General features: G+C 44.4%; 1 protein-coding gene across 1 annotated transcript; it reads right to left on the reverse strand.

Moving 5' to 3' along the window:
• Positions 1 to 5798: 5798 nt before the first annotated feature.
• Positions 5799 to 20531, reverse strand: EDEM1 (ER degradation enhancing alpha-mannosidase like protein 1). The gene is made up of 12 exons (XM_069811776.1): positions 20071 to 20531; positions 19922 to 19994; positions 16938 to 17041; positions 16005 to 16176; positions 14637 to 14820; positions 13952 to 14126; positions 13258 to 13378; positions 12609 to 12779; positions 11927 to 12000; positions 10816 to 10912; positions 9847 to 10032; positions 5799 to 8960 (listed from the first exon to the last, which is right to left on the reverse strand). The coding sequence occupies exons 1-12, from the start codon at positions 20442 to 20444 to the stop codon at positions 8871 to 8873; spliced, it is 1821 nt and encodes a 606-aa protein (XP_069667877.1). The 5' UTR covers positions 20445 to 20531; the 3' UTR covers positions 5799 to 8870.
• Between the last annotated feature and the right edge of the window lie 636 nt (positions 20532 to 21167).

Here is a 21167-nt window from a genome sequence, read left to right on the forward strand (position 1 = left end):
ATGAATCTCAAAATTAACATCAGACCTCCTTTCTTGCTCCTTATCGCACATTTTCAGCCAGCGCCAGATGCTGAGATTTCAGGATGTTTTAAGGAGAGCCACCTCAGGAGCTGAGGAGCCATTAACCTTATCAAAGCATCCCCCATTAGGAGCTGCTTTACAGCAGCCGCAGAGCTGCAACACCCATTATGCCGGACATTAAAGCAGATTTTGAAGGATTCGGATGGCTGCAGTCCTGCTGCCGTGCCTGGGGCTGCCCCCGTGCCCGAGGAGGACAGCAGGTTCAGACCCGATCCCTCCCGCACGCAGCACTGCTCGCTGCAGCCCCCGTGGTCACCACGAAGACCCCAGGCTGGGGGCATCGCTGGGGTCTCCTGGGCCAACCCCCTGCTCAAGCTGGGTGCCCAGGACCATGCCCACACAAACTTCTGAGCATCTCCACGAATGGAGACTCCACAGCCTCTCCAGGCTACCTGCGCCAGTGCTCAAAGAGGAGGAGGAAGTTGCGAAGCGCCCGTGCAAAGAACCGACTTAACTCATACCACCGATTTCCACCAGGAAGCACAGCCCCACAGAACCTCCTGGCTGGACAAAATGGATTTTCAAATCTTCGTTTGCAATGTCTTCTCAGGAGCAGGAAGCAAGGAAAAGGGCCTGTGCGCTCACCTGCACTTCCTAATGAACAGGAATTTTTCACGTCAATGGGCTGAGCGCAGTCTGCCCGTGTTTGAGCCAAGTGCCCCGTGTCTGGCTCCCACCGACTGCTACGGGTCATCACAGGTACGAAGGGTCGCACCAAAGAGGTATTATTCAAGGTTTCTTCTAGTTGAAGACTGGGGCGCTGCTGCTGTTTGAGCTTCACAGGGGTTTGGCAGCTGCTGAGATCTGAGGAGGGTTTTTGGGAAGGCTGCCCTTCCAGCTCCCCCCCGGACAAAGATGATGAAGCTGAAAGCCAAGCTGTAACAGGAGCAGCAGAGAGAACCTTCCACCTACTCCAAGGCACAATTGCGTCCGTGCCATAATTTAACTTTTTTTTCAGGAATTTCACCCATTTTAAATGAAAAGCATCAATTCCAGTATCCTTAAGGAGTTTTTCTCCGGGCTTTTGGCAGGTGGGTGCCCGCCGGCTTTGGCTGGTGGCTGCAGCAGCAGCAAGCAGCGATCAGCACGTGGCTCCCACGCATCCCGAGAAATGTCCGGAGCTTTCACGGCTGAGCTGCGGGGGACAGGACGGGGGCACTGCCTCATGCCCCCACTCCGCAGGTGGCAATACCAAAGCCTCTCATTTCTAGCACACCCCAGCCCGCCAGCCAGCATCTCCATCCCTCGCTATCTCAGAGAGCAGCCGCCCAACCTCAGCGACCTGGCGAGCATAAAACTGCCATCCAAGTGTCACCGGCTATTATCGCAGCTTTGCATAATATCACGCAACCTGCTCTGCCCCGGCGGGCAGCAAAGGACTTCAGCCTGTCAGTCTCCAATCATTGTGCAATCAGGTGCAAAATGCACTGCCTGGGGCTTACATAGTGGGAAAAAGAGGGGGGGGAAGGGGGGGGGGAAGGGGGGGGGCTAGGAAAAACCCAACTCTGTTGGATCTGATTTTTCTTTCACCGAATTATGGATTAATTGTTCTTACTACACTCTGCAAAGTACCATACTGCTTAATGACAGCACATTAAGATGGCAAAAAGCCTGTTGATGTCCATAAAATGCAGATCTGGGCTCTGCTGTGGTGTATCAGTGCTGCGCTCAGCTGTGGGTATGGAAGCAAAAGGAAAGGAGCAGTAATCATTTGCAAAAAAAAAAAAAAAAAAAAAATCTGTAGCTACCGCATAATTTGTTTTTTCATTAAGCAGCATCCGAGAGCAAGGGGATATTTGTTCTATTAAAAATGCTTATTTAAAAACTCCTTTTAGAGTTAATTTTTCTTCCTGAAGGCTGCTTTAAAAATCAATCTCCTCTATAAGAGAGGACGAAAAAGCAATGTTTTTTCAAAACAGAGTTTTGTATTTCGTCTGAAGTTAACAAAATGCAGCTCCTTGACAAAATCATATAATGCCAGACTGCTAGTACTACCATTGCATGATGAAGATAATTGATTCATGGTACTTTTCAAGAGCTATTAATGTTAAGAATTACTTATTCCACCAAATGAACATTATAAAAAATTAATAGTATGCAGATTGCCATTATTGCAAAAGCCTCTGGGCCTTACAGGGCAAGTAATTTCCATTATTCAAAAATATTAATAAAGTCCTTTTTTTTTTTTTCCAATTTTTCTAATCTGTTTTTTCACGTTTTTAGAGCACCTGCCTCAAGTGTGCAAATGCCGCTGCATTTTGTGATCTGCCTCTAAAAATGTGCAATGATGTCCTCCAAGGAGAGGCTTGCCAAGGGAGCGGTCACTACAATCTCTGCTCTCCCCAGGGGCAGGGGGTCACTGGGGTGCTCCCAGCCACAGCAATTCCTCCTCATGGAAACTGGAATTTGGTGCCAAGCCGCAGTACACTCAGGAAGCTTCTTTACATGTATTTTTCATTTGAAACGGTGGGTGAAATAATTTGAATTTAAGTATCCACTTGATGAATGCTTGCGCTGAGGTTGCAGCATGGGCAGACACCTCAGACCGGTTTTATGCTGCAAGACCAGGCTGAGCTGCACGGAGCTGCCTCTCCGGGTGGGGAGAGAGATGGACAGGGAGCGGGAAAGGTCTAAACCTCCTCCTCCAGCTCCTTCCCCAACCCAGTATATCCACACCTGATCAAGAAGCACAGACCGCAGCTGGTCCCAGCTCTCCCAGTTCACCCAGCCACCGCAGCAGCTTCCACCCTGGGTCCGTTGCCCAGGGCCATCGGTTGCGTTCCTGCCTGTGACTTGTGCAGCTCGCAGGAGGTCGGAGCATCTTCACCAGTTACGGGCTGGTACCTTTTTCACCCTTATTAGCACTACCTAAATAGAAAATGACTGTACAGAACTTCATAGAGTTACTATTTTAAGAATCAAACCTGCGGTCTCCTCCTGGAAAAAAAGAGAACCAACTCTCATCACTGGAACGCTGAAGTTGTGCTAATGAGGCTAGAGCAGCTCTCCCAAGCTGTCATCTTCTATAGCCATGCAAAATTTAAGGCAACAGAAACTGCATTACCTTCAGGAAAAAAGATGCTTTTCAATATAACTTTTCCAATCAAGTGGCCTTCTCATCAGTTTTAGTTAAGTGGGGGACAATTAAGGCAAAAGTAGTACAAAGAGGCTTTCAGTGAATACTTGCTGATCTCTTTTAGGTGAATAAACGATACGAGTGGCCATCAGCGGAACAAAATTTCTCTCTAAAAGAAGTTTCAAGCAAGGACAAAATGTAAACATCTGTAGGAACCAGAAGAGATTATTTTTCCGCACCCACGGGGAGAAGCAGAGCGAGGGAGCCGTGCAGCTGGGGCGGGCTGCTGGCAGCGCAACACATTTTCGCCTTTCACGCTCATCTTCCCTTAACACTTTGTGGCTCCCCCCAAAGGAAAAGCCGTGCTCCACAAAGCTATAAAACTGTATTTTCCAACATTCCACCTTCAAGGTATTATTGTTGTCTTGCTGCTATACAACAGACAGAAATCTTCAAACAGTGGCACAAGAGTGGTCTCTGGTGGAAGCAGATCAGATCTACAGCATTGCCACCAAATGCATGGGAACCCAAGTCAAAAAGACCTTTCTCAACAGCTACCAGCAGTCACTTCTTTTAGCCATAATACTAGGTTAGCCTAATGCATTACACCCTAAAAAAAAAAAAAAAAAAAAAAAAAAAAAAAAAGAGTTCTTACACACACTTTTGGACTTTAGATCTTACTGTACTCAAATCTGCCAGAAAACAGAGAATGGGAACAATGGCTTTTCTGAGGTATTTTCTTAAATGTGGACTTAAGAGAAACTACAGCCAAAACACTCTGTCCCACTTCAGAGCTGTAACACACTGACCAACCAACTTTCCAACAGCAGATAAGGAAAGAAGACAAGATAAGGAAAGACAGCAAATAGTTGCTCAGGGCAGTGACACCACTAGTAAATGTGCAACTACAGTGAAAACATTAGAGCTCGGGTTCTTTCCTCAAAATCAGGATTTCAGCTCACTTATGCTTACTTCAGAATTGACATTTTGAAGTCTGAACCCAGCAAAAATAGCATTAGACGGGCAAAAATCTCATCACCCAAAAATTCAGAGGAACTTCAAAAACATTGCAAAAGTCCAGTCACTAATGTTCAATAGTCGTTTCCTTGTAACTTGGGAGTTTGATCAAGACAGACAACAGTAAGTGCCCCATCAGCTTCAACAACCTTTGAATCAGGACTACAAAACAGAAGACAATAGAAGAGATAATGTCAATCAAAGAGAAAACAAATCCAGAAGAAGAAAAAAAAAAAAAAAAGGAAAAAATTACCAAAGTGACAGTCAGATAGCTTGTTTGTTTCCACATTCCTCTGTTTTAGACACAGCATGAGCTATTTCCCAGGGTGCAGTTATCCATAGACTGGAAAGAGCCCAGCAAGGTTCTCGGTGCAGAATTCCCACCTGCACTAGGTTCTTCACAGACCAACTTGGAGAAAGTGGTATTAGGAAACACCAGCAGGTAGGTCAGTACTTACTCAGACTCAGCTACCTGCTCAAGAGGCCAACAGCTTGACGTTGCCACACTTCATTTCTTCATTCCACATCAAATCACTGCTTTCAGCACAGGCTGCCCCTCCAACCATTATGCAGGGAAAATGAATGGTGGACAGGGGCAGAAGAAAGAGGCTTTTTGTTTCGGGAGGTGGGGTGTTCTTTTATTTTCCTGCAGTGAGGAGCCATCCCTTGTTCTAGCTAGCGGAAAAGCCAGCATGCATAAGAAGGCATCTCATGTCTAGTAGCCGAGGCAGACGATGCTGGCAAGAAAGCCCTCACCAGAGAGTAATCCCTTCCCCAAACCATTAGCTTATTACGTGTGTTATTGCAAGGATATGGTTGACAAGTCTCATTTCCCCCAAGGAAAATAAAAGCTATTTCTTGCACACCTCAATTATGTGTTCCCAAGCTAACCAGGTGTAAGGCAAAGACAGAGCCAAGTTACCCTTGGAGACAAAGAACTGTCAAGTTCTGGTTGAAGCAGTCTTTTCCTTCCTCCCCAAAATACCCAGCAGTACACCTAACCTCTAAGTAAGTGGAGTAACATGGTATTTGCTGTAATAGACAGCAATGCTCTTAGCAGTGACAGTTCCTGACTAAGGCTGGCTCATAAAAAAAAGTGAATTCCCAGCCTAACCTCTTTGTGGCACACAGTCAGAGACTTAACATTCTTCACACACAAGACTGCCATCGACACCTACAACAGAACTAGAGAACTGATTGGGGACTTCTGTTACTTTACTGAAGTCAGAGGTCTTCAGATTGGCTACGTCACAGAGAACTTGAATGAGAGCCACAAATCTGCTTGAACACAGACTTCAGGTATGTTTTCCTTTACTCACCCCTACTCCCAGTTCTACTCAGCTGCTGAAGTTTTCCTCTCTGGTGAACGGCAAAGATCAGGTATACACAGTCAAATTAATCTTCTCCCTGCATTTGGGAGATCACCTGCAAGCTTCATGTTGGCCTTAGAGTTAACTATGCTATAAGAAAAACACACACAGAAGTGGTGAAACACAGTATTTTTTTAATGCAGATTTGCAAAATTTAAGCTCAGTTTTGAAAAGTTAGGACATTTCACGAAAAAGCATTTGGTCCTCTTAAAAATTTCCCATCCCCGATTAAATACTTCATGGAAAAACAACAATTAAGCATACATTGCATTTTTAATTAGGAAAAGTTGATATTGCACATTATACCAAGAAATACAAAGGTCTGTTTCAGCAAGTTATTCCAGCAGTGTTATCAATTTAATTTTGATATCATTGACTTATACAAAAGTTTTAATTTTAGTGCATAACATGTGCCCTGTCATTACAGTAAAAATGTATCAAAGCATTCTTAAAACAAAGAGGAAGAAAAGTTGGCTCCTTAAAGAATAAAAGCCTCTTACCACGTGGTCAGCACCAGTCTCCTTGAAGACAAAAACTGTTCCTATGGAAAGATGACTGTCAGATCACCTTGGCAACACAAATTTCAACACAGTTTCTAACGAAAGGCTGACCATATACTATTTGGCACTGCAACTAACAGTCCAAGTCACTAAGGGCTGAAAGGCTGCAATACCTGCCCATACTGTTCCCATTCTACAGCTACCTCTCACTCTATTTCTGGCAACATACAAGAGGGAAAAGCACAGTGGCAGAACAGCTGTGCAGCTTCATTATAGTCATGTAATTCTCCGAGGAAAACTCTGAAACAGATTTCTGTGCACAACATGCGGCTGGAACCCTTACCAGAGTTCAGGGGCTTCAGAAGGCACAAAACACTGAAAGGCAATTGCAAGGTATGTAACACACATTGAGAGCTAAACTGCGAGTCGGGGAAAAACTACCAGAAGCAGCCACCAACACACCTAGGGCAATGTCCGTCCTGGCATCTGCTATGCCACTACTTTAAGTGGCCGCTTGTGGAATGCTGCATTTGGCTTCCACACTACTAAGCACTTCTCATTTCAGAGCCACCATTAGAAGATCTGGCCCAGCAGCAGCATTTCAGAAAGCCCAGATGTCTTTGCTTTCTGCCTCCCTCGGTCAGCGGGAAGCACTCCCTTTACGCATCCTCCTGCCCTTCTTTACATGTTTACAAACTGAAGCATACCTGCATGCCCAAACAACATTTACTGGCTAGGAAGCTATACCTTGAACCTCTCCCAATACCTCTTTGGACCATAACACCTTGAATTTATGTTTTGCTTTAAAATAGGCAATTAAGACCTTCCAGTAATAGGTTTGCAAAGCCAATTCTATAGGAGTCAGAATTGCCAGCTGCCTCAAACATCAAGGCAACCAATTCTATTGCAATGTTTTGGGAAATCTTAACATATTTCCCTCTCTCCCCTCCAATCCTCCCCCCTGTTAAAACACACACAGTAAGACTAAGATGACAGGATTTTTTTTTTTTTTTTGCCTGAATGCAAGATCCAACTACCATGGAATACAAGATTCTACAACGAAGTCCCTGAGATGCATCTGTATACTAAAAGATTCAAACAATAACCTTTTCAGCACTAACTTCATATTTATTAGAAAAGTTTTGAGTTGCAACATATGGTTTATGAAAACCGATGTTGTCACAAGAAGGTAAAAATACAGCAGATCAAGTTTTCCCTTACATTTAAGCCTTAATTTAAAAATAATTAACCCAACAGTAACATCATTCAACTACTTCAACTATAGTCAAAAGTAAGAAGCATGTAAGCAATGGAGAGCCACTGAAAAAAACCCCAACCACCCTGTTATATTTAGAGTAAGTTGTTTTGGCCTCAGTTTGTTTTCATCCCTCTACAGCCCTGCCTGACTTTAACCACTTTCTTCCTGAAAGCTCATAGACAGTTGTTCCTCAAACATATCTGAACTGCCTTTCAGGATGGTGGGATGAAGCAACAGCAGGTTCTCACCATTCCTCACTGTAAGCAGAAGGCACAGCTTACAGGTACAGTATAGCACTACAGTCAGCATCGATAGCTGCTGCAGCCATGACCCTGTTACGGTGGCATGTACCGAACTGTCCTGTGGCTGAGGAAAGCCAGCATACTGCAGGCTCAGAACTCTTACTAACTCCATCCCCAGGGTGATGCAGAGGCAGCTCCTTTACTAACTGCACTGACAGAGAGAATAAATCCAGCCTAGAAATGCTCTTTGGGATGGGCACAGAAGTTGATATTCTTCCAGTATCTTAAAAACAGAGAAGTCATCTCACATGCAAGTTACTCTTTTAAGTTACTTTGGGATCCACTGTATTTTGTAACCAGCTAATCAGAAATACTTTATCCATCTTCCCAAGCAAGCTCAGTTCTTCCTGCTAGTGAAGAAAATGTAAGGCACCAACACATTAATGCTCTCAGGAATGTGAACAGTTTGTTCTTCATGTACTGTTACACCAGTTCTTAGCAGCATCTCTCCTGAAAAGGCACTAGAAACATGACAAATAACAAAACTTTTGGAACTTCTGCTCAGCTAAGCTATATAAAGTTAGCTGCTTTGGCAGCCAAGTGGCTTTGCAATTTCCCCCTCCCTCCCTCCCCTCCATTCCCTTACAAAAAAAGGCACCCAATTTGTTTTATTACTGGTTTCTGCAGCCACAGGCTCTTACGACCGTGCAGTTCTATACAACTGCATATATGAGGGATATCATGACTATACTGATAGCTTTTTATATGATCAGGAGTTATCTTTTCAAGATACTATTCTAGATAGAGCGGTTTTGTTTCAGCAAAACCCATTACCAGTGGGTTCCTACCTGAGTAGTACTTAAGGTTGTGTATTGCTAGTCAGAATAATTCAATGATTAAACTCGGTGTGAGAAATTGCACTTTCCCATTCCTTCTCCAATCCCAAGATCATTTCAAATTAAATACTAGACCCTTTTCTAAAGGGACATTTGTAATACAGCTACAAAGAGGTAGCTAAGTGGCACACGCCAATTTTTTTTTTTTTTTTTTAAGTATATTCAGCCTTCATTTGCAACAACATTTTTCATAGGAAGTCCTAAAACAAGAAATCTCTGTTCAGGTGGCACATGGAGTTACCACAGTTCCGAAGACAGAACTCCTAAGAGCACTTGATCTCCCTTCGTGTCCATAATTGAAAACTAACAAGCATGGGGGATACCCAAGTGACTCAGCATATGCAGGCGTGTAGCTGAAGAGGAGGGGAATGTCTACAGCCAAATTCCATGCTCCTCCTGACATACAATAAAAGTTACTCTGAAGAACCATTCAGATCAAGCCCACCATTCGATCAATCTGTCTCATGTAGTTACTCTTCAATGGCAGTAAGTATCTCCTCTCATCAGGAACTCTGTTACACTGTTAACAAAATGAGAATATTTTTAAGAACTCAAATACGCAAACAGGTAATCCCATACCCTCTGTAATCTAGCAGGTATTTCAGCATCAGTAACAATAGATTTCCTCCCAGTACAGAAAATTGTACCCAACAGCACTTTTGGTCCCACCTCTCCCTCACTCTTTGCAAACTTACAGCACAAACCACATAAATGAACAGCGTTTCCTTAGTGCAGGCTGCAAGCTTCCAAATACACGCCTAACTGCTGCAACTTGTTATTCAACTGAGACTTCCTTCACTATGACAACTGTGAATGTCTTTTAAGATAATGCTCTTTTTCTGCAGGACTGGGGGGGAGGAGGAAAGGAACCATGCTAGAACCTACTAGCAGAGATTTTTTAAAAAAAATTTTCTGTATTAAGAACATATTTTGGTTGGTGATAGGCACTGGATCCATAGCTCTGTACTCAGTTGATGACTAGCTAAAAAAGGTCACCATTACGTGCCTCAAAACAATCTGAGGAAAAAAAGCTTTGTTTAAATGGCCCTCTGCTTTTCTCTTTCCCCATCACAGCAACACTGGAAAATTTTAAGGGCAAAGAAAATGGGAAGGCAAAAATAATTGGAAATAAATTAACAAAGAACAAACTAATTGCTGCAAAATACTTAAAAGAGGACACAGGTTTCACCTTCAACATAATTGCTCTCACATTATCCTAATCCATTCATTCTACTACTGAAAGTGTTTTTCACAAGGGAGCTTCTCAGATATTTGACATTTATAAAGGAAACACTGCAGAGCAATAAAGTAACACTTCCAAATGGCTCTTTTTCTACTGACTAACCCAGCTCAACATACAGCCCTTCGCCAGCAACGCAACCAGGAACAGTCTATGTATTCCTTACATTAGAGCTGAAGTTGACTGCCTTTAATTCATTAGGTTTAATTTTTTCTGCGCTGTCCTCTTCTCCAGGGAGGATGTCTTGCCACAGTGAGTTACGAAACCGTTCATCCACAGACACGATATGCCCCTCAGTAGTAAACATATACTTATTTCCAGATTTATGCACTGGATTCTCTTCATCAAACAACTAAACAAGAGATGGGAGAGACAGCTAAAGTATGTGTGCAACATTCTTCATGTCCCATCAACAGTAAGTTAAAAAGCAGACACTCATGCATTTGAAGGATCACACAAAAAGCATTACCTTTTGGTGCTAAATGGGTTACTACTGTTAGAGCAAATGGAAATAAATAGTTTTAATGCAAGGGATTTATTTTAACAGTTAAAAAGTGGAGAGCAAAAGAAAAACTTCTGACACAACTTAAACTGCCCTTATTTTTCTAAGCTGCACTATGCAGGCATTGCTAGGCTGGCATCGCTAGGCTGGCATCCACTGTTTCCATTCAGTCACAGATTTATTTGTTTTTCTACACTAAAGGAGATTGAGAACAGTAGCTCAAGCAGTGTCAGCTCAAATGCTTTCTCCTGTGACTGCCAAAGCCTGATGGGGAGAAATCAGAGGCTGCTGCGAAGCAGGCAAAATGGCTACAAGCAGCAATTTAGCTCAGAGCTGAGCAGTAGGTTCCTTCAAGTTTTACTCCCTCTCCTTTCTAGCTTCTCCCCATAAGAGTTACCAGCTCTCCAGCACTGGTTCAGGACACCACGCTCAGGCAGCTGCCCAAACCCCCAAGACTGGGGTGGGATCAAAGAAAGAAGAAGAGCGCACTGTCTGATACACTTCAATACCTAAACCCCTCTTCCCCAGAGCACAGCAGAGTTTCTAATTAACAACGTCCTGCCCCCTCGCTGTGCCGTGTTTGTGCACAGTGCATGCAAGAGAGTATCTTTGAAGTGAAGAACATATACGTACCAGGTACAAATATTTACATGTTTCACTGAGAAAAAAGCTCTCCATTCGATCTTCCTTTGTCTTCTCTACAACGTGGTGCAACGTGGCATAACCACACCTGCAAGATTTAAGATTAATTCGGGTTTAGTTCCCACGCTTTCTGATCTTGAAGCGCTCCCTAGATATTCCTTAACTTCATCCCTAGTGACAATTGGAATGGTCTGAAGTTAAAATAAAACAAGTCTCTTTTACAAGTAAGCACTGGTTATTGGCATCTGGTATTCTGATGAGATTGTAATCATTGGTTCATCTATTCCATCATGCAGATTTATTAAATGTCTCTCAAAGAAGCAAGATACTCTCAAGGCACCCTGCACAAAACAGGTAATTACCCTATACTGAGCACATGAAAAACCCAGGTCTGGAAGCCTGGTCTCATGCAAAGGTTTGTTCCCAAGCTACCTACTCTTCCCTCCCACCACCACTTAACAAATGACAAAGTTGCAAGCTGTCACACAGCACACTTGTAATTCTTTCAGTCAACCCCCTATACAGCATCTGATTCTCACTTAACTGCAGAATGGTGCTGTTTTATACTGCCCTATGGTTAGTACAGACTTCTCTAGAAAATCAGTAAATACCAATAGTTGAATAAAAATTCAATATCTTCCCTCTGAGTCTTGCAAGAAGTTCAGATACTCAGTATTACAGTCAGGATTCACTGTTACTGTCTTGAGATGAAAGCCAATATGCAACAGCATCTATCTTAGAGGCCATCCTTCCAGTTTAGTTAAATACCACAGGCCCATGAGGTTAGAAATACTCTTGCAGGAGCCACAGGAAAAAAAAAAAAAGCTACTAATTTTACCAGTTGTTAGCAACTGATCATCAACAAGGCATTTTGAAAGGTAGTTATAAAATTCTGAAGGCATAAAGTTGTCACTGTACCATAATTTCATTTTCAGATGAGAAAGAAAGAATTGCTCAATATATAAATCTTCACTTGTGGCTTTCATGGAGGGTTGGGTTTTCTGGTTTACCTACATTCGGCAGATTGGATTCTATACAATATTTATATAATAAAATATATGCATATAGCAGTGAGAGAAGACAAAGAACATGGAAGACTGACTTTGCTTTTGTGTATTTTTCCAAACTCTGCAGAATATCCATTCCCACATGAAGGTAAAATGGGTTCTTTGTGGCCTAAATAAGGAAGACAGACAAGAGTTAGAGTCAGCAACTTCAAAATCTGGTAAAAATAACACTTAAAAGAAAGGCCTACTAGTGTCAGATTCTGGTGCGTTAGAGTAAACCTATCTTTATAGGAACATGACTTAGATCACTCTGTGCAAGCTTTTCACATTTGCTTTAGTGCAAATCCTAATAAAACTTGTAGTAAATTCAAACTCCTTGATAGCTTTCTTGCAGCCAGAAAGCTATTTTAGATTACTGTATCTTCTGCCAGCTGGAGACTGTGCCTAGACAATATAGCAAGGAAAGCTATTACATTTACTTCAACGATTTCTATTAAGAAGTCACAAGTCTCTACCTTGTAAAAATCTGCCAGCTATTTTTTCAAAAGGTTGTTTAGTCTCATTTTTGTCTGTCTTATAAAAAAGGCTATTTTTTAAGCAAACAACATAGCAACTACATTGCATAACAATCTAGTGCCTAGACAGAGACCTACGTATAAGAACAGTCAGATCCAGAGGCACCAAATTTTAGCAGGCCAGGGGTAGAAAAAGTAACTTTCTGAACAAAACCATTTTCGCCAAAACAAAAACAGCTGTAAGCTGAGAAAAGTCAGGTACCTGATAAAGAAGATATGTGGACTCCACTAATTCTGGCCTCAGTGGATAAAAGGGAACATCCGGTGCTTGCAATTGCCAGTTGTATCTTTCTGGGAGAGCTCCGTATCGTTTCCATATGGCATAATAAAAAGCATGGAGACAAATAGCATCTTCCACATCTCCTATCAATACCTAGGCACAACAACAGCCGTAAACATGCACGCTTAATACTGCAAGCCAGCAAATTGCTTTCCGCTCAGTATAAGAACATGCCATATAATAAAACACTCCCCTCGTAAGGGGAGACTGAAAAAAAAAAAACCAACAAAACAACTCACAAAAAACAAAGATAATGTATTAACTCCTTCACACTAAAAGCTTCAGTGGAGCTCAGCCTCACAGCGTGGTATAGAAATGCTGAGGTTAAATGAGAAAAGTTAAGCAGTACCTCAAATCTAATAGAGAGGAGGTCAGGCCTTCCAATACTGTTATGCTGAGGCAGAAGCTGAACCTCCCTAAGGCTCTCTTATCAGAGCAGCCAGATGTAAACCTGCAGGTTGAAGCTCATCTCAGAAGAGATGCTTAAACTTATACACGGCCTAGGATTAGAATGAGCCTTTCTAACACTCCTCTACTGTGTTGTTCGCTCTTTAACAGAATGAAAGTTTACCTGTAGTCCAGGAAAAAAAGCTTGCAGAGAGTCAATCCAAGTGTTCATCAGCTGTCCTGTGAACATGTTTACATTAACGTACAAAGGAGGGTCACCTTCACCTTCATTGCAAGCTTCTCGACTGCCAAGTAACAATAAGCATGTGTAAACATTCACTATTTTAGAAGAACACAATGCATGTTTCATTTTACAGCACTGCCACCAGCAAAGAGAATGAGCCACAGATTTGTTGTGCTAGGCTCAAAGCCATTTTGAAATGAATCAAAACACCAGTCATGCTCTCAGAAAAATTAATTCATAGAGGTATGTACACCATATCCTTAAGTTATGTCAGCAGAATCTCTACCAAAAAGTCATGCTAGGTAAGATCAGGCCTTAAGAAGTACTAAACCAGCCAATTTAATACATTTCCTCTGTAGTTCTACAGCCTCCTCTCAGCCTAACATTTACCAACTCGGACGGTAACCTGTTTAGCTTCTTTGCACCAATAGTGCTATTCAGACCAGTTGAGTAAGGAGTGAAGGGAACGTTAAAATTTATTTCCATGGTAACTACCATTTTTTTTTGCTTTTTAAAGAAAAAAAACAGAACACAGATTTTCTAGAGCGTGACACAAAACACTATACTATCTCTCATATCTTGCTTGAGTACTCATTACTTACAGAATTGATACACATATGAGTAAATAACATACCCTCTTCTTAAGTGGTTCTGAATGTTCCGATAAGCATCATTGAACATCTCCAAATCTTCCTTTTCTCCAAAGAGGATGTAAGACTTCAGAAGGTATTCATAGAATGAATCTGACCCTGCTCCCAAGCCGCTTTGCTTTCCAACCCAATGGCCAGTTTGAATATTCACAACATTTCCTTTCAGAACAGACAAAAAGTTTAGTCCAAATTTGCCAAGTACATCAGAGAAAAACAATCGAGAAGCAGAAGTTGGAAATATTACATCTTCAGAAAGTCTTAAGGTGGAATGATCAAAGATTACTATCAAAATAAAGTGTTACAGGGCATTCATCCAAGGAACTAGCACACACATGCAGTTATTTTAAGTACCTTTTAGTCATCTGCCAATCTAAATTATATTAATGGGTTTCATTTCCCAGCTTCATGAAAAATTTGTCTTTGGAAACCTGTGCCCTAAGAAGTTCATTCAGATGCTCCATGTTTCTTACAAAATTGCAAAGTGCCATTTGGTCAACACAAACCACAAGTACGCAAGGAGAGCATGACTTAACAGCTACAGAAGAAGCAGATCAACAAAGTTTACGTTATGTGAAAGAAACCTGTAGCATGATGGCATTCTGCTACAGGAGACTGAGGTAGGTTAAAACATGGAGCCACTCAGTATAGCATCACCTCTGACGAGATTACCTAGCAGTCCAGTGTTATTGCTCCTGAGACTCCAGAGTGCTTTGACAGCTCTCCTGGCTACCCATTCAAATGTGGAATCACCAAGCAGCCTGCTAAGGATACCAAACTCCACCAGCAAGGAACCGGCTCCCGCAGTACAAGTTTCATTATTGCTGTCTGGGGGTACCCCGTTCTTCAGATTGACCTGTGAAGCAGGTAGAGAGAGTGCTAACAGAAAGAAGGCAGGCTGCGCCTCATACAGCTGTGCTCTCACATCTGCAGTCTTACATTTATTATAAAGCCTTTTTAATTAGTTTTTGTAATATGTAGCATGCAATGTGTATATAGTTAGAAAGCCAGCGTATCACTGCTTGGTCAAAAAGCTTTCCTGAAGAATTCCTGAAATTCATCTTCCAACTTCCTAACATTGTGCTCAAGGTGGGCAATCCTAATTTTGCTACTCTTATACTTGCTAATCCTTCCAAATTTCAGTCCACTTGTTCACCACTTCTACTACACATTCAGGTTCTTCCAAGGGCGATGCAAGTACTGCTTCCCCTCATTTAGTGCTGTTGAAAACAAGAGTTTCCTCAGTGAATGCTCCTCAACTTCCCCACGGAACAAAATGCTGAAGGGAAGTTACACCACCTGCCACGGGATTCCCAGACTTTGAACAGAAGTGAAAGTTTACGCTTCTAGAGCCTATCAGGTCTGGAGGAAAAGCAGTGTTGCTGTCCCCAGAAATTAAAAGTAGTCAGGCAAGTGCTAATTAGTTTTACAGTTTAGAGTTATTCCACCAGAACTGACATCCTTCTCCTTGCGAACTGCATCCGCTTAAAACGAGAGGATGCAGTATTCAAGAATACCGCAGTATTCTCAAGTTCTCAGCTGAGCAGTATTCAAGAAAATTACAAAATCCAAGCCCAGTATGACAAATATTTTAGATGCGGTTTATTTTATCACAATTATCTTAGTACCAAGTCACCAATAAAGTCACCTTCCCAGGCTATTTGCCTTTACAGTATTTCTTATTAACCTTCTTAATGACAGCATTGTTTGTTGCTGCACGATATGTAGGAAGAAAGCGCAGAGCGGGACAGCCAAACAGCACAGAAACAAATGACTACTGACCCGTACGGAACAATATACAGAGAGTGAAAAAACAGCCTAAAGAAAACATTTACTAGGCTTAAGGAGTAACTTACATATCGTCCATGTCACCATAACTTAGTGCAGTTTCCCCCCCACACCATTTTAATGTAACTTAGAGCAGGTTCAATACCCCAAGTGCAGGTATGAAGGCACACAGAGGGCGCAGAATTTGAGTTGTAGGACAGGTGAATTACTACTTATAGATTATTTCCCCACTGCATTGGTGTGCTCACTTACCCGAGGATAGGGAATTCCAGTTTTGGTGTTCTCAAAGGCTGGAAGTAGTCTCACTGCTAGGTCCCGAGCCATATGCAACAGTTCATTGTCGTAATCCTTAATGGTCATATCACCAAAAGGCTGTTTGGTATCTGTAATTATTATGTGGGCAGAAAGCAGGCTTCCCAAAACCCTACAGGAAAAGGAAAAGATCTTCAGTTTTTAAATCTGATCTGAACCTAGTTCTTCAGCTAAACCCTTACTAGTATCATGTTTAACAGAAGTATTACTTTGTGTACCTTACAGGTGCTACAGAAAGAGATCTGCTTTTTTCCCCACCAGTAGTGAAAACATCTAGGAAGTCATGTTGCTTGCCAAGCACAGTAATCCCAAAATCCGGTTCTGCGAAATCTACCTAACCCGGCAGCTCCTTGCAACATACCAAGTCTATTTATGAGTGAAGTTAGAGCAGCAACTGAATATAAACACTGTTTAAGACGTTCAGAAAATGAAGCCATTTAAAATCAGGCAGCATCTTAAACTCATCTCCAAGACAGATGGGCCTGTTTTTCATCTAAAATGAAAGTGAAAGCAAGAAGGTCCATGGAAGAAAACCAAAACAAGGGAAACCTGTCAGCAGGGCTGTTTGCTGTGCACAGATCTGAGTCTCCGCTGCAAGAGCAACAACAAAAAAGTAGCAGTCCGCAAGCCAAAGACAGCTGAGACTACCATTGAATCACTGCTTCAAGTCACATGTCACTCATTAAAATTGTTTTAATTATGAAAGGATGGAATATTTTCATAAAAGGTTAAAAAACAACTTACTCGAGCAACAATTATGGAATAAAGCCTACCAAAGACATCCTTATCAGTGATTTTACTTTGGTGCTCCCGTATACGCCCAAGTCTTTAACCTTGTTACTGTTTTAAAGACAGAAACTTAGAGCAACGTACCTGATTGTTGCCTCAAAAACTTGGACCGTTGAGTCTTTATCAAATGAAACGGTGTCAATCACCAACTTCACTGCTTTCTGGAATTCTGAGGAGTTTCCCATTACCTTTTACATAAAAACAAATCTATTTTGTCTAATTTTGCTTCAGAAGAGGGTTGGGGAAGAGAACAGCAAGTTCACACTTTAGACCAAGAGTCATCTTAACTAGATACAGAACGCAGTACTTCAACTCCTGCTAAAAAGACTTTCCAGAGAGTTACCCATCCTAGTGACATGTAAAAGTTCATTTTTAAAAAAATATGTTAAAACAGGGAAATCCACAAAGATATATTTTTGACTGTTTTACTAATCTATGCATTCACGTGCTCTTCCACGCCCAACATCAGCCTTGTGGGTGATCTCTTAGAGCAGGAGTCTAAAAACTCTTTAAGATCTAGCACACTGAGTGTTTTAACTGCTTACACTATCAGTTTAAGAGTTAAGTTTAGCTTAAAAGGTAACACAACATGCAGAAGAATGAAGTCTGATTTGACGTTTATTTGACCAGGGAGTCCAACCCTCCGGGCTTTTGACTCAACACTGCACGCCATGCCCAGGAGTTCCCTCATGCCAGTTTTCTATAGGTATACCTTAGCAATTGATTTCCACTATACCCAGAGACAGACGTAAATTCAGCCCCAGCTTCAAGGAAGCAGGAATGTGGAAGGAAAACACAGGTTCCCACTTGCCTAAGTTCATGATAAGGCTGGGTGTACAGGGAACCTACCTACCTCTTGAACCGTCAAAGCACCATGTGCCAGCTAGCCTGCCCTTTGCATTACCCAGACTTACGGGGGAAAGCATTCACACACTTGATCTGAGCAGATGAAGAGCAAAATAGGCTTTCTCTGTGCACAAGCTTCCAAAACACAGGAGACTCAGAACCACAAGTTTTATGTTTGAGAAAAAAAAGTTATGTACTGCCCCAAAAGGTATGGATAGGACACTGAACCACTGGCAAACGAGGACAGGAAGGTAACTGTTTAAGCCAACACGCCATCAGCCACGTAGCATGGATCCGTAACTGTTGTTTCAGTTAAAACCAAGGTTTCCCTCACTTCCTGCTTTCAGTTCTGTTCATAACTGCCATGTTCCGTTAAACAGCTGAGACCTCCTCACCACAGAGCTGCAATTCCATTGTAGCAATAGGAAGTATTTTATAACCCGAAGCACACATACAGTCCTTGCACACACCACCTTCTGCACAAGATCCAGTGCATCGATGAGCCCCAACACTCCAGAAGGCTAAGAATCCGCCCCGGCTGCAAAACTGAGACTAATGAAGCCTAAGGGGTCTCTAAATATGCATAAGGAGTTCAAGGAAGGGGCTCTTCTCCATGATACCATACTACCGGTACTAACATCAAATGGAGCTGCTTCTCACATTATCTTCAAATTTTACCAGAAATGCATAGGATGGTCTATTTTAGCAGGCGAGAAGCAGCTTTACAGCTTTTTTCCCCTCCTTCCTTTCACCACTCTTTATGCAGATTTATGCGTCAGTCAGGCCCTCTCTGCCAAGCAAAACAATCAGAGATCTTACAGTCATCCTGAATGAGATGAACTCTCCTCCTGACATATCTCTCAGCAACCCATGTGTGTCCTGTGACCCTTCCTGTGTGACAGCGGTATCCCCTAAGAGATCTCACCTGAGCCTTGGGGAAGATCTCCAAAATTTCCTCTATGTCTCCTGGAAATCTCTGCTGGTATGTCTCCAAGTACACTTGTCCTTCCTTGCATGTGTAACACTGCTAGCTCATGATCCAGCTGTTAGCTAGCATACACCCAGCACCACCTTCTCCTCCGAAGTGAAATGTTTCATAACCTCTCACTTACAAACTATTAGACCTTCATATTGCTGAAGTTGATTACAATTTTAACTGGTTCCTCACAATGTCATCTCACCTACTCTTCATATTGGGAATTCATCTCTATCAGCAGCTCTGCGTGAAACATCAGCACTTTTTGCATTAACAACGTTAACACACAAAGACTAAACAGCACTAGATTCATGGCTGGTCCTTGAAAAACACTGTGGAGTAACTCCCTCCAGTTTGAAACTTTCTTCCTTCAACCTCTCACCAGGTTTCTCTGCCAAGTACCCCTCTTCTTCAGCTCCACTAGCTTGTCTTTTTTTGTCTTTTTTTGTCTTTTTAATATGGAACCAGTTCAAGATACCAGATCTTCTGTGTTTGCAAGTTCAACCTCAGGGCAAGGGACAAGATCAGTGTTGCTCAGTACCAGGGCAGATGAACCTAGCAAGGCCCATCTTCAAGAGAACATTGAATAAATTAATGCTGCACTACATCCTCTTTTTCCCCTTTAGCTCCTTCCTTCAAAGCCCATTCCAGCACGCTGCCCGCTGTCAAGGTGACAGCTCATGACCACACTCCCTCCTCAATCCAACCATCCCACAGCTGAGACCTGCAGGGTCACAGCCCTTCTAAGCCCAGCTCTGTGCCTGAGAGTGAGCTTTGACTCCCGGTTTCCCACAGCGGGGTTGGGAATAAACCACCCGGCGAAATGCAACAGGCGCCCGTTTCGCCGCTAACAGCCGGACCAAGGCAAGAGAGCAAACAGGACTCACGGACGTTCAAGGGCATTTGGGGCTCCTCGTCTCTCAAAGCCTCTCCTCGGCTGACTTCAGCATTAACGTCCCTATCCTCCTAAGACACCTCCTTCGGAGTTCGACGAGCAGAAGACCCCGGCTGCGTTAACGCACCTTTAAACTCAGGTACAAAATTTAGTTCGCTCCTTCCAGCTGCCCACCCGAACCTCCCCCCAGCCCCTTACACCGAAGCCGCGGCTCCCGTCGAGCAAAGCTCGGCCGCAGAGACCGCAGTTTTCCTCACAGGGACGGCAAACTGACTCCCAGCTAAGACGTGGCGAATACCTCACGGCCCGGGCCGGCTCCGGACCTTCCCCCCCGCCGCTCCCCGGGCTCACCGCCAGCGTGTCCAGGGCGTCGATCAGCGTCAGCGAGTAGTTTCCCAGCACGTCGTTGATGTTGAGGTTGGAGCTGGGGAAGAGAAAAACCCGGCCTCAGGCCCCGCCGGCCCCTTCACACCCACCCCCCGCCCCCCGCGGCGACTCACGGGTCGTGGCGGTCGGGTCCGCGTCCGCGGCAGTGGAGGGGGTCGAGCTCGTCCCTGGGGAAGGCGTGCCGCATGTAGCTGTCGTAGCCGAAGACGAACATACCGCGGGCGGCGTCGCGCAACCGGGCCCGCAGCTGCGGCGGGAAGGCTCCGCTGTAACGCCGCTCGTACTCGTCGCCCACCGCCGCCCCGCCGCCGTCACCGCCCCGCCGCAGCAGCGAGCCCCAGTGTGAGGCGCCGGGCGGCGGCGGGAAGGGGAAGGGGAAGCGGCGGCGCAGGCAAAGGCCGGGCGCCAGCGCGGGCAGCAGCGCCAGCAGCGCCTGCAGCCCCAGCCTCAGCAGCAGCAGCCCCAGCACCAGCGACCGCCATTGCATGGTCGCCGGCGCGCATAGTTTGAAGGGGCCGCCCGCTTTCCGCGGCAGCCCCCTCCTCCGCGACGCGTCGCCTTTAAAACGGCGGAAGGGAAAGAAGGGCGGTGGCGGGGCCCGCCCCGCTCCGCTCCTATTGGGCGAGGCGAGGCGGGGCTTCGGGTATAGGGCGCGCACGCCGTCACTCAAGGGCCGAGCCCCGGCGAGGCGGCGGAGGGGTCAGGCCTGGGCCCGGTCAGGCCTGGGCCCGGTCGCTAGGCCGGGCCTGGCACCCAGGGGCTCAGCGGAGAGCAGGAGCGGTGGTGCCTGGCTCTCGGGGCTAAGGTGAAGGGTGACAAACAAGAGGGTTTTTTTAAAAAAATAAATTAAAAAATCAGGTATTCTGGTAGAGTTTGTAATCCGTGGCTCCTGCTGCTAGCATGGCCCAGGCCCGCTTACCCCACAGGCTGTGACCGGCGGCACCGAGGAGCGATCCTCCATCCATGCCGAAGGGACGACGACGACGAGCCTTCCTCCTCGCCTGAGGGGAGAGAGAGCGAGGGACAGTGCGGTGGAAGCCACGTCCCGCTCTTGGGCCGAGAAAAGCGGGGGAAGAGGGACGTGGGGGCTTCCCTTCACCCAACGGCAGAACCGACCCACGCCAAGGGCCAGGTGGAAGAGGGAGCAAGGGGTGCGACCGCAGCAGCGCCGAGCACGTCCCGAACCAGCCCTTGACGGGGCGCTGGAAGA

Source organism: Haliaeetus albicilla, chromosome 24 (assembly GCF_947461875.1).
Source record: "Haliaeetus albicilla chromosome 24, bHalAlb1.1, whole genome shotgun sequence".
Classification (NCBI taxonomy): domain Eukaryota; kingdom Metazoa; phylum Chordata; class Aves; order Accipitriformes; family Accipitridae; genus Haliaeetus; species Haliaeetus albicilla.

Excerpts from the sequence above, each read along its gene's own strand:
- EDEM1 (XM_069811776.1), bottom strand. The coding sequence starts at position 20,444 with ATGCAATGGCGGTCGCTGGTGCTGGGGCTGCTGCTGCTGAGGCTGGGG. Across the intron at positions 16,177-16,937 it reads GTTTTTGAGGCAACAATCAG|GGTTTTGGGAAGCCTGCTTT; the intron begins GTACGTTGCTCT and ends CTTTTCCTGTAG. Across the intron at positions 10,033-10,815 it reads CATGTAAATATTTGTACCTG|TTGTTTGATGAAGAGAATCC; the intron begins GTACGTATATGT and ends TCTCTTGTTTAG.